Raw genomic sequence first — 13,932 nt, forward strand, 5'->3', positions numbered from 1 at the left:
GTGAAATTCATAAGATTATTTTCCTGGGTTAAACACGCTTTATCTTTAGCTTCTTTACTAATAATAAAGCAGAAAGTCTTTCTGTCGGGATCTCTCTCTGTCCGGATGTCTGAGACGCGCATAGCGCCTAGACCATTCGGCCGATTTTCATGAAATTTGGCACAACGTTAGTTTGCAGCATTGGGGTGTGCACCTCGAAGCGATTTTTCGAAAAAACGATGTGTTTCTTTTTCTATTCCAATTTTAAGAACAAAACTATCATAAGATGGACGAGTAAATTACGAAATTATCATAACGTGGAACCGTAACATGGGCACAAGCCAATTAGCGAGATACAAAATCATCATAACATGGAATCGTAACATGGGTACAAGCCAATTGGCGAGAAAATTCACCATACATTATTTGTAAATATACAGGCGAACCAAAATACCTTTTAATTTTTCTATTACGGGAAAAGCCATACGGGTACCACTAGTTACTAATAATAAAGCTGAAAGTCTCTCTGTCTAGATCTCTGTCCGGATCTCTGTCTGTCAGGATCTCTGCGACGCACATAGCGCCTAGACTGTTCGGGCGATTTTCACGAAATTTGGCACAGAATGAATTTGTAGCATGGGGGTGTGCACCTAGTCGCGATTTTTTGAAAATTCGGTTTTGTTCTTTTTCTATTCCAATTTTAAGAACATTTTCCAGAACAAAGTTATCATGAGATGGACGAGTAGATTACCATGTTATCATAACGTGGAACCGTAACATGGGCAACCTAATTGGTGAGAAATTCATCATACAATATTTGTAAATATACAGGCGAACCAAAACACCTTTTCATTTTCTACTACGGGCAAAGCCGTGCGGGTGCTACTAGTTTTTAACAAAATGATTTATTTTTAATCACATGACTCAAATTGACTTTATGTGCCAAGAGTATGTTGAACCAGATTAATAGTTCGTTTTTAATGCTGTGTATAGTATTAATAGTAAACTTAAAAAACTGCCATTTTTTTTAGTTTTATTGCAATGTATAAAATAACAATTAAAAATATAATTAGAGCGATTAAAAATAGAGAAACTATGGATCAAAGTTACCTGAGGTTGAATACAGTTGTCATTATCGTAAACAGTTAAACGGGGGAAAATAATATACAGGGTGTTTGTACTTATAAAAAAATCCTTTAAAAATACTTACAGATGTAAACACAATTTTTGTTTCAAATGCTGTCCTTTCCCGCAAACGTTTTTTTTTTACGACATAATAAGATTTCTACGTGCGCTCTTATTTCTGAGAAGATGTAGACGCTTTTTAATATTGTGCTGGGCACTATCGCAGCCAGAGTTTGTTTTTTGTGAAGAGGTGAGGGTTTCGCTCCAAAATCCTTCATTGGGAATAAGTTGCAATATTAGAATTGTTAATATGTGCTAACATCAAAGGTTCGAGATGGTTAACATTCAAAACCCCTTCATGGTTCTCATCAAATATTCTTCTTTTATGGACGAAATTTTTGGTTTTAGCACAGCCAATACCGAGCCAATATGGGAAAATGTGATAAAAGAATCAAAACATAACAGAAGCTATGTATAAATTTTAAATAGTACTTTTTTAAAAATATTTTTTTAAATTATTGCAAGACATTATAAACATGATGACGTATCTAATACTTATTATATTGTTATTTCAGTTAAGCAATAACAAATGTGGATTCCGACAACATTGTTTCCATTAAAACAAGCAAACACGTCTCTAATACGAAAGTATTCAGAAAAAACAACAACATCTATTAAAACTACATACGCATAAATTTAATAAGTATAAGAATTGAAATGTACACGTAGTTATCAAAATAACGGAAACACTCTGTGACAAGCGTGTTGGGAATCGCTACTCTGCATAAATGTTCTGTTGATAAAGGTGCCTTCTGACTTTAATCACTCACACTGGTGAATCCAGATGGTGATTGAGTTCTTTGGTGATTTTTGCTGATATTGTGTGTGTGTGTTCGCTTTTTAGACATTAGAATCCTCTTCAATACCGTCGGTTTCTTTCACTAAGCTTCCCTTTCCGTCCACTATTTTGCTTTACCGAGCTTGTCTTACCGCGCTGCGTGTATGCTGTCATGACTTTAGGTTTTTAAAAACTTTAAGACGTCCATAACTTCAGTTAATCCACCATATACTACCAGAATCTGTACAGTGTTATATATATATATATATATATATATATAAACAGATATCTAGTTTTATTCTTTACTAGCTGACCCGGCGAACTTTGTTCCGCCTTAATGGCTATAAATAAGCAGATTGTGTTTTTTTTTTTGGAAAAAATACAAAAAAAAAATTAAATAACTACATTAATCATTCATTATTATTTCTGTATTTTAGTACATAGGTTGCTCTTCACTTAAGTACCTTGTGATACACGACATTTTTTGTTTTATTATCAGGCGCAAAAACAAACAACGCAGATGGTCTTCCGACCCGTGAACATGCCACGTATAATTGACCATGTGAAAAACATGAATGTTCTAGATTTAAACCACAAACTTTTAAGGATTGGCCTTGTGATTTGTTGATGGTCATGGCAAATGCAAGACGTATCGGAAATTGAAGTCTTTTAAATTCAAACGGCATATCGGTTGGGATCATCGGGATCCTCGGAATGAGAACTTCCTCGCCTTTGAATTTTCCTATCATTATCGTAGCGTAAATTACATTGTTCATCAATTTACTAACCACCAAACGCGTACCGTTGCACAGTTTTGGTTGGTTTATGTTTCGAAGCATGATTACTACGGAGCCAACCTTTAGGCGTAAATTGTGCGGTGGTAAGCCAGGCACGTCCAAAGAGTTTAAAAATTCAATTGGATGGTTGGTGGCTTCATCTTCATTTGTGACGCAGTCAATAGATTTGAATGAATGCATTGTTCCAATGATCTTATTTTGAATTATGTAGTTCAGGTCATCTACATCTTTATTCTTAGCCGCTAAAATTGCTCGCTCACTCAACCATTCATTATTTTTGTAGTTAGAAATAATATTTGGAAATACATTGTTGATAAGTTCGTCTTTTGATGAGACAAAATTACAGAAATTATTTGGAAATGATATTAATCCGCTCGATTCATCGACAGGTACTTGACCATTACCGATAGTCAGCAATTGCTCCGAGAAATCTTCAGCAGATGTATCATTAAGCAATGTAACTCTCATGTTTGTTGTCAGCTGCAGTTTCTTCACATAGCGCCATAGATTTGACGATTTGAGGCAAGCGTTTATTTCATCGGCAGCCGTAGATCTTGGAATTACTGGCAGTATTTGGCGGAAATCGCCAGACAGTAAAATCATTGCTCCTCCAAAACATCTCGAGTCATTGCGTAAATCTTTTAATGTTCGGTTAAGTGCTTCTAATGCACGTTTATGCGCCATTGTGCATTCGTCCCAGATGATGATTTTCGATGCCGCTAAAACTTTGGCCATTGCTGAGGGTTTTGCAATATTACACGTTGGTTCTTCAATAGTTTGAAGATTTAACGGTAATTTGAATGCTGAATGAGCCGTACGGCATCCTTCTAACAATGTGGCTGCTATTCCAGAAGAAGCAACTGCAACCGATATGTTGGATCTCGCCCGAACAGTTGCTAAAACTAATGACATAAGGAATGTCTTGCCAGTTTCACCAGGGGCATCTAGGAAATATAAACCACCATTTTCATCAGCGATTGCCTTCATTAAAGTATCATAAACTTCCTTTTGTTGGTAATTCAACAGGTGTACATTCCTTTGAACTACTAAATATAATTCCTGGTGATCATATTTACGTTCCCGTTCCAATTCTCGATTAAATGCGTCATTCATATCACGATTTGGCGCTGGCATTCCTAACCTGATTAATAAATTACCGCACATGAGGTAACACATATCTTCGATCAAGAGTAAAGCACGATTATGTATCTTCACGGGCTGCTTCACTTTGCTCTCGTGATTGAGAAGCACGAAGTCGAGCCATACTATCGCGGCGCTGTTCACGTGCAATTTCTTGTTCTTCTTCAGTCCTTTCATTTGCAGTATTTTGTATTCTTCTTGCATTACGGCTTTGTCGGGAAAGATTCGATCGTCTTGGTCGCGGCATTATTAATTAAACTTCACTTCACTTCAATCCACTTGTTAATTATTTATTTAATAGAAATAGTTTTAATATTGATTTCTTACAAATATCAAATTGTCATCCATACGTCAATACATAGCTGTCATTTTACGTCAATTACATAGCTGTCATTTGCGTTTTGTTATTCCAAGTCTGATTCTTTTTTGTTATACCACGTTTTATAGTGACTGACGTTTCATGTCAAGTCACACGGGAACGCTGTAGAACGGGATAAAAAGTATCCTATGTCCATCTCCTGGCTCTAAGCTACCTCCCTACCAATTTTCAGCCGAATCTGTTCTGCCGTTCTTGAGTTATAAGTGGTGTAACTAACACGACTTTCTTTTATATATATAGATTACGTACGAAGCACATCCAAAAATGTCACTTTTATTCACTGGTGTTTCCATTATTTTGATAACTACCTGTAGCTAACAGTTATTACCTATTTTTTTAAAGATATAACAAGTTTCTTCCATTGAAACAAACAACAAACACATCTCTAGTACGATATGGATGTATTTAGAGAAAAACAACAGCTATTGTTGTTTTTTACAGAATACATCTACCCCGTATTAGATACATGTTTATTGTCTGTTTCAATGGAAACTATGCTTTCGCAATACACATTTGTTAATGCTTACTTGAAACAAATTACTATAACAACTGCTAGTTACGTTACATTTCTTACGTTAGACTTTTTGTAATCGCTAATAGTAATGTATTCGGAAAGAACAACATCTTTTAACATTGAATATGCAGAAATTGAGTACATGAATTGAAACAGAACTAACATGTATTACGTAATAAGATTTTTTAAAGCAAGCTAAAACAAATGTGTATGACATTAACACAGTGTTTCCATTGAAACAAACAACAAACACGAATCTAATACGAAATAGATGTATTCAGTAAAAAATAAAAACATGGAGTAACACTATATAAACACTCAGTAAAAGAACTAAAAAATAATTAACAATAGTTATATTTTTTTTTTCTAAGCAAGCAATAGCAAATGTTCATTGAGAAACACATTGTTTCCATTGAAACAAACAAGAAACATGTCTCTAATACGAGATAGATGTATTCAGTAAAAAACAACAGCTATTAACACTACATAAGAGCACCTTTCCATCCCAAAGAACTACGGTCAATTTCTCTTCCTAAGAGCCCGAGACTTTGAACTTCCATCAGCATTCAACAAAGCTCGTGGATAAATGTGCAATCACAAATCTATACTAAGACCATTACTGTCGTCTCAAGGGGACGAAGTGAGAGAATTGCTGGCTATCCCAGGATTACTTAGTTTGATATGTTTTTCTCAAACCAAGTACGTTGGTTTAATGGAAATCGTTAAAGAGTCGAAATGTAGCGTATTCTGGAAAGTTCTATGATGTATTAAACATAATATTTGTATTACGGTAACTATCACAAGACCAAATAATATCTTCTTTGTTAAATTTTTAAAAGTACGGGCTAATGAAAATGAAATTAATTCATACATACCAGACAGTGAGATTTCTTCGTGAATTTGAAAGAGTTATAATCATACAATACAATGTGCCGACAGCACGGTTACTCCATCTAGAGACAGTAGTTTTGAAATTGCTATGGACTCATCAGTCTAAAATACGCAGTACCTGGGTAGGACGCAGATGTTGTCTTGTTGAACCTGGAAGTGCTAACAAAACTGTAGCTAAAGTAAATTTAGCATATCAGAAATAGTCCGCGGCAGTGGTATTGTATGTATGGTATCGGTTCAACTTGTCAACTGAAGGCAAAACTTGGTCATTGAGCAGTACGCTACCGCCTTTAAGCCAGGGCTAAGGCAGAACCGCATGCAAGATACTGACTGCTGTTATATCATCCAGAGTCTGCAGTTTCTTACTGCTTTATAATCATAATCATATTGAGCAACAGCATTAGTATTAACTCAAAAACGTGAAGAAAAAAAAACGTACTAATTATTAATTTCAAATGTAAATTTAATTCTATTTCCTGTTTTAAAACTTGCACAAAGTTTATATAACCATTAAACTGTCATTTTTAGTCAGTTCATCATATTTTTGCAAAATAAGTACCAGACATGCGTCTTTTAAAAAGATCTAAGCTTATCATTATCTGTTAGCTCGTATCTTCAGCATTGAAAAAAGCGTTCGTTGTAGCTCAAAAACACGTTTGAGTGACTTAATTTACTTGTTTATCCATTGTGTCGTTGTTACTATGCTTAATCATTTTTTTTTTCTATTTTATGCTACTGTGTCTGACGTTGAAGGAAATTTTCGAATTTCAGAAGGACAACAGTGACTAATCTCAAAAATTTGGAAATAACGTAATATTTATTTTAGTTAAAATCTTAACGTTACTATTTCTTGACACAAAGGTCACAGAAAAATAGGATACATAACTGGTGCACGGTGTCATATAAACGAGATACAGAACTGTGCACACTGAGAAAAATGAAGTTTTCAAAAATGAGTACATTCATGTTTTCAAATTTTCTTGAATCCTTTTGTTTCAAAAATGAGTACACATGTTTTCAAATAGTGTGCTGAATTATTTCATTCTCAAAAACGAGTCCATAATAAACAGTTTTGAAATTATTACATATTCAAAAATGAGCACAAATACCTCAAAAATGATCACACATGTTGATTTGAGTATTTGATGAGTATTTCAATGTTTCAAATTTGAATACCTTGTAGTCGGAGCCATTTTGACTCGCGATATGTTCAAATTTGAGTACTTTTTCGTCATTTTTGAAATTGTTGTTTTTAGAGTGCACGGTGTCACATAAACGATATAACCATTAACAATTCCTAATTCGGCAGAAATGTTTCAAAATAAATCAGTAAACATAAAGTGATAAATATTTATGAGAATACTATAATAGTATGTGTTCAGTTAAAAGTAGTATTGCGTAAAACCTGTATTTAATCTAATCTGTTTTTTTTTTCTTTTTAAGGGAGGGGGTGGGGGTTACTTCTGTTATTGCGGTGCGATATGTTATTATGTAATGTTTGGTAATTTAACAATTTTTCTTATGTTTTCTTTTCTTTTTTTCGCCCGTTCTGGAATCAGTATACTCGGATTTATATTCCCTACCTCGTAAAATCCAAGCCAACCTTTATATTTGATATATATTTATTATTATTATTATTTTAACATTTGAACTGACTTTAAGAAACTGAAAGTTTAGCTTAGCCTAACTGGACATATTTGTGAAATATATGGTTTCTCAAAATGGTTTCAAGTCTGTTCTTAGTACAAAAAAGCTTAATCTGACATGTTGAAAAGTAAAACTTGCAGAAAGCAAGCTGTTAAATTATTTAAAGAAAATGTATTACTAATTTCAAGACAATGTAAAGTTTTATGTGGTATCTGAGGTTTACACATGTGAACCTTAAATTACTGAACCCCATAATCAACAGCTCAATGTCAAAATCCTTTTCAGCGACTCATGATGTTACTGTATGTAAGTAAAACTTATGAAATCGTAAAAGAAGCAGTCGAAAATGAAATCTTATTTTAATTGTTTTTAAAACTTCAGGTGTGAAGAGCATATGCATTAATAGAGTACATTACAGTTTCTATGATGTTTATTTCCTGTTCAGGCACAAAGACTGAGAGTTTCAATGCAATAAAAATAAGTGTTGTTCGATTAGAATAATTTGTACTTTTTAAGCCAGAGTGAAACAGGGTACTTTGATGAGATCTCATCTCAAAATCTAATACGAATGTATATATATATATATATATATATATATATATATATATATATATATATATATATATATATATATATATAATAAAAGTGAAAAATAATAATAATAAAAGTGAAAAATATTGAAAAGACCGCACCAAGAGCCCATAGATGCGCAACGCAGCAAAACTAAAAAGCCAAGTAAATATAAAATTAAGCAAACAGAATTTCAAATATTAAACAAATTATAAATAATTAAGAGCCATTGTCTGTAAGGATCAGGCAGATTGTGATTGTTGACAGTTTTAATTTTTTTTATTTTTGCAAATGTTGTTCCTTATCATGAATGTAATGTTTGTGCAAAATATGAGCTTTGTCTTCCTTACCGTTTTTGGGAAATTAAATTTTTTAATTTAGGGGGCGTGGCAAATTTTTGCGTGTTTTTCAAATTTGCAGATTTTAAAGTTCTTGTTGCTTTAAGCGCCCCTATAATGACATGGATTTTTAAATTCTATACTATTATATGGTCTTCTTAGATACTATTACAGCTGTCAAATCGCTGTCACTACTAGGGCGACCTGCCACAAAATCCGTTTAAAAATGACCGAAAATGATTTTTTTTACTACATTCAATGCCAATTTTTTCAAAGCGCCTGCATGATGACACCAACGCTTTTACATAAATTCCTAGTTACACTTGCATACCTCAAAAATATGGAATAAAATTGGTGTCACTATAAGGGCGCCAGAAGATATTGGAACTTTTATGTGATAAAATTTCACAAAAATGCAAATGTTTAAAACCTAACTACTACTCTCGTCCTCATAGCAGAGATCTGAAAATAATTAAGTTTGATAACAAACATGTTCGTCAAACATATGAACTAAAAAAAAACGGTGTCACTCCTATTACTTTCGAAAATATAATCATTCGAAATTAGTACGTTATGGAGTTATTTAAAAAAAAGACTTTTCTAATTCGAATGGCTTTTTGCACGGTTTGTTTTAAACTTTAATATACAATTACACAGTAGTGACACCTAAAATAATATGTCTCTAATGCTTTTTATGAAAAAAAAAAAGCTTTATAAAAAGCATTAGAAACACAGTAAATCGATATAGGTACAGATGGACGTATTGTGTATTGTGCATTATAAGCTAAAATAGTAGTACTAATGTCCATATTTTTTCAACCAGACAATTTTTTTTAATCTTTTATTTATATTAAAAATGCAACTATTTACAACATAATTTCCTAAATAGTTATAAACATAATATATTATATAGCGAGCATTCAGAATCTGAAACATAATTTGAGGATGACGTAGACTAATACAAAGAAAACATAAAAAATCAAATCACCCAGGTTCAGAAAGACGGTCATCTCTCATTGATATCTGGTAATTTTGTAGCACTAAAGCTTGGGAAAACATGGTATCCCGGAGAAGTAGTAGAAGTTTACCATTTGCTTATCTGAATACAACTATCCCCCTCATAGCAGAGATCTGAAACTAAATAACCAACATGTTTGTCTAACATTTGCACTAATAAAATTAACGTCACTCCTACTACTTTTGGAAATATAATCATTCGAAGCTAGTATATTGTATAGTATTTTTTTCATTTATTATTATTTTTTTAAATTTAAATTATTTGTTTATTTATGTATTTTGTTAATTTAATCTTATCACACCCAGATAGTGTTTTTGACCATATTTATTTTTAATTTATTAAAAAGAATCAACGTTTAACATAAACAGCTTTGGGCAGTAAGAGCGTCTTTATCTTGAATAGAAAATGCTCGTTTTAATATAGGTACAGGTGGATCTATTGTGCATAATATGTTTAGATTATCATACCAATACTCGCCTTTTTTTCCCGTGAAATAAATTTATTTATTCCAATCCTTCTTGTCATGTATTTGACCTTTACTTGCAAATGGTCAACTTTCTTCGGGATATCATGTTTTCCCAAGCTTTAATGCTACAAAATTACCAGATATAAATAAGACTTGACCGTCTTTCTGAACCTGGGTGATTTGATGTTTTATGTTTTCTTTGTTTTAGTCTACGTCATCCTCAAAATATGTTCCAGATTCTGAATGCTCGCTATATAATACATTATGTTTATAACTATTTAATATATTATGTTATAAATAGTTGCATTTTTAAAATAAATAACAGATAAAAAATTAGTATGGTTGAAAAATATGAATATTAGTACGACTATTTTAGCCTATGATGCACATTACTCAATACGTTCATCTGTACCTATGTCGATTTACTGTGTTTCTGATGCTTTCTATAAAGTTTTTTTTATAAAAAGCATTAGAAACATATTTTAGGTGTCGCTACTGTAATTGTATATTAAAGTTTAAAACAAACCGTGCAAAAAGCCATTCGAATTAGAAAAGTCTTTTTTTAAATAACTCCATAACATACTTATTTCGAATGATTATATTTTCGAAAGTAATAAGAGTGACACCGTTTTTTTTTAGTTCATATGTTAGACGAACATGTTGGTTATCAAACTTAATTAGTTTCAGATCTCTGCTATGAGGGCGAGAGTAGTAGTTAGGTTTAAACATTTGCATTTTTGTGAAATTTATCACATAAAAGTTCCAATATCTTTCGGCACCCTAATAGTGACATTACTTTTATTACATATTTTTGATGTATACAAGTGTAGTTAGGAATTTACGTAAAAACGTTGGTGTCATCATGAAGGCGCTTTGAGAAAATTGGCATTGAATGTAGTAAAAAAATTCATTTTTGGTCATTTTTAAACGGAGTTGGTGGCCGTCGCCCTCGTAGTAACACCGATTTGACAGCAGTAATAGTATCTAAGAAGACCATATAATAGTATAGAATTTAAAAATCCAAATCATTATAGGGGCGCTTAAAGCAACAAGAAATTTAAAATCCGCAAATTTGAAAAACACGAAAAAATGTGCCACGCCCCCTAAATTTAAAAATTTAATTTCCCAAAGACGGTAAGGCAGACAAAGCTCATATTTTGCACTAACATTACATTCCTGATAAGTAACAACATATGTGAAAATAAGAAAAATTAAAAATGTCAACAATCACAAATGCCGTAAACTGCCTGATTCTTACAGACAATGGCTCTTAATGATGATGATAAATCCTTGGTTGATGAGCTCTGGATTCATACTTTAACTTTTCCTACTTAATAGCTGTTTGCAATTTTCCTTTTTATCATCATTAATTATTTATAATTTGTTGAATATTTGAAATTTGTTTGCTTAATTTTTTATATATACTAGCTGTACCCGACGCGCGTTGCTACGCGAACAAAAAAATACATCAGTATAGTGATTTTCATGACAATCGGTTGAACGGGGCAGAAGTTGCTACTCTGCAGTGCCACCTGGTGGCGAGTGGCTTCAATGAGCATATTATGCACCTTCTCCGTGGAAAAATACATATACATAGCAATTTTCATAATAATCGGTCCAGGTATCAAGTGAAGCCGTGACTATACTCGAATTTTGTACTCACGCAATTTGCAAAATCAATCAATCGCTAAAAATATCAAACAGAAAAAGTTTTAAATCCCCCCGTTGCATGAAGAGCCATAAAACAATAAAGAAAGAATTTATTTGTTGAAACTCAAGAAAAATGGCAACAGCTAACTTCTTATCAATGAGATCTTTCACGCGAGTTAATTTCTGCAGCCGATAATTTTATTCGTATTTATCCAATGGATTGTGACTTAAATTGGAATAAAAAATTAACTATCGATCGGATTTTTTTCGAACTGGTCTATAAACATTCCCAGTACCAAAAATAACAAACGGTGAAAGTTTCAGCCAAATCTGCGATGTAGTTTTTGAGTTCATGGATGACATACAGACAAACATTCATTTGTATATATATATATATATATATATATTTGAAGGGAAATAGAATTTTGTTATTTTGGCAGGTAAAATATGAGTGCAATAGCGTTATCATGGATTAATCGCTGCCAGGACCAATGGGTTTCCTGGTTAACAGCGTTCTACAGCTGTATTGCAAACCTGTTTATGTTGCTATGTTTGGTAAAAGTTACATTAAAACTACTTGTTTGGCGATGACACAAATCATTTTGTCTTTTAAAGTTTTTTTAAATTGAAACAAGCCTCTAACTAAGACTAAACGCTCCATTAAAGAAATTATTTGCCAAACAATTACGTTTAACCATTCTAGTTGTGACAAGTGTTAAAAAATCCTCCAAAAAAGAAAAAAATGAAAACAGAACATATATTGTAATTGAGAGTTTTTTTAAAGGAAAATTTTTTCACCAAAAAAATTAAACAGCATTAAAAGTTCATTAAAAGTAAATTAGCCAGCCAAATGAATATATAATATAATTAAGGAACATTAAAAGTTCCAAAGAAAGTAAAATAAGGAGCAAGTCTGATCACGACGTATACGATATTTTTCTGTTTTCTGCAAGGTATAAAGCAAACAAGTCACCAAAGTAGCATTAGTCTAAACTCATACAGAAATTTCAAAGGGCTAAATGACTCCCAACCCCCTCACACTACGTGCCTGGTTCAAGTCATTTTGTTTAGTTCCGGAATACCATGCTAACAAAAGTAAACTCAATGAGAATGATATAACGAAACATAATTAACTATTCAGAATCCCCCACGCAAAAAAGTTACGGATAATAACGTGTACGAAACTTTTATAATGTAACCCTGACGAGTTAAGCAATGAACTTGACACTGTTTACCTGAAATACACCGCCAGCTCAGTCATTTCCAGCCGAGGACTGCAGTTTCATGCTTATTAGCACTCATCAGCCCGGCATAGGACTGTATTTCACGTATTTCTGCTTTAGCCCTGGCTAATGGGCGGTAATTTACTGAATATACTGTTTACCTGTTTTTTCGGGCGTTCAGTAAAAAAGAGGAGCAATAGCATTTTAGTTGGAGGAATTTTGTAAAACTACTACATAAGTAACCCAACTTAATTTAATGGCGATTTCTTTTACCTTTTACCCAAAAAAGAAGTAAGCATCGTCAAAATCATAGCTTAACTTACAGGGTTACCAGAAGAAAAAACAAGGCAAAAATATCGATTGGTGGTTTATGCAAGATGGCGCTAGACCACATCGCACACTCTAGTTGTCTGCTCTGCTGGAAGATCACTTTCATGACAGTGCAACAGCTCTGGGCTATCCGGAGCAGCCAGGCATGGACTTTAACTGGTCACCTTATTCTAAGGATTTCAAACAGTGTGACGTTTTTCTGTGAGAAAATCTTATAAACAAAGTTTTGCGAATAATCCTTTCCAAACGATTTCTGAGCGACTCAAAGAGAAATCGGGTCCATTGCTGAGCCAACACTGGAGTCTAATGCTACATTTTGGTCTGCATACGCGCATGCACGCAACATTGCAAGTGATGGAAAACATATCGAACATGTGACTTTAACTTTAACTACTTTGTGACTTGTGACATAAATTTAAAAACACATGAATTTTTTTTTTTTGTAATTGGAACAAAACATACATATTCCCACGTTTTTTTTTTTTTTTTTTTTTTGTCATTGCATTTTTCTTTTGGGGCGCTTTTTTATGGTTACCCTGTATTGGAGCTACACTGTAATCGATATAAAAACCGTAATCAACTATTTAATGACAGGAAAATCTTTTCACCACTGGAATAATAGATTTGTAAAAGTTACAAAATGCAGCAAGAAACTTAGGAAATCAGGTTTTCTAGTTTTCCATCGGCTGCTTTTTATGTAACTATATGAACCAGACTTTACTAGCTAAAAACAAAAAGTAAGAGCTAATACTTTTTGTGCCTTTACAAACTATTTTAGCCTTCTTTATTATTTGTAAGCCCCAGCAAATAAATACAATTCTTTCTCACACGCTTTTGAACAATACAATAAGAAATTTTTTGTATAGCTGGTAAAATAAGATTTTTTCCCCTTCGCTTGGTCAGTGTGTTTCTGAAATTACATCTCAGCTCAAAATTGGATCAGATGTGCTGACTTACGAGGTACAGTATATAGATTTATATTCTCTACGGTATGGTCAATGGAGTGGAAAATTTTGGGAATCAAACG

At 32.9% G+C, this 13,932-nt stretch overlaps 1 protein-coding gene across 1 annotated transcript; it reads right to left on the bottom strand.

The window, feature by feature from the left end:
• Positions 1-2,394: 2,394 nt before the first annotated feature.
• Positions 2,395-4,083, bottom strand: LOC129230425 (ATP-dependent DNA helicase pif1-like). The gene has a single exon (XM_054864824.1). It carries the CDS (start codon positions 4,081-4,083, stop codon positions 2,395-2,397), a length of 1,689 nt encoding a protein of 562 aa, XP_054720799.1.
• Positions 4,084-13,932: the final 9,849 nt, after the last annotated feature.

Source organism: Uloborus diversus, chromosome 9, assembly GCF_026930045.1.
Source record: "Uloborus diversus isolate 005 chromosome 9, Udiv.v.3.1, whole genome shotgun sequence".
NCBI lineage: Eukaryota > Metazoa > Arthropoda > Arachnida > Araneae > Uloboridae > Uloborus > Uloborus diversus.

Excerpts from the sequence above, each read along its gene's own strand:
- LOC129230425 (XM_054864824.1), bottom strand. The coding sequence starts at position 4,083 with ATGCAAGAAGAATACAAAATACTGCAAATGAAAGGACTGAAGAAGAAC.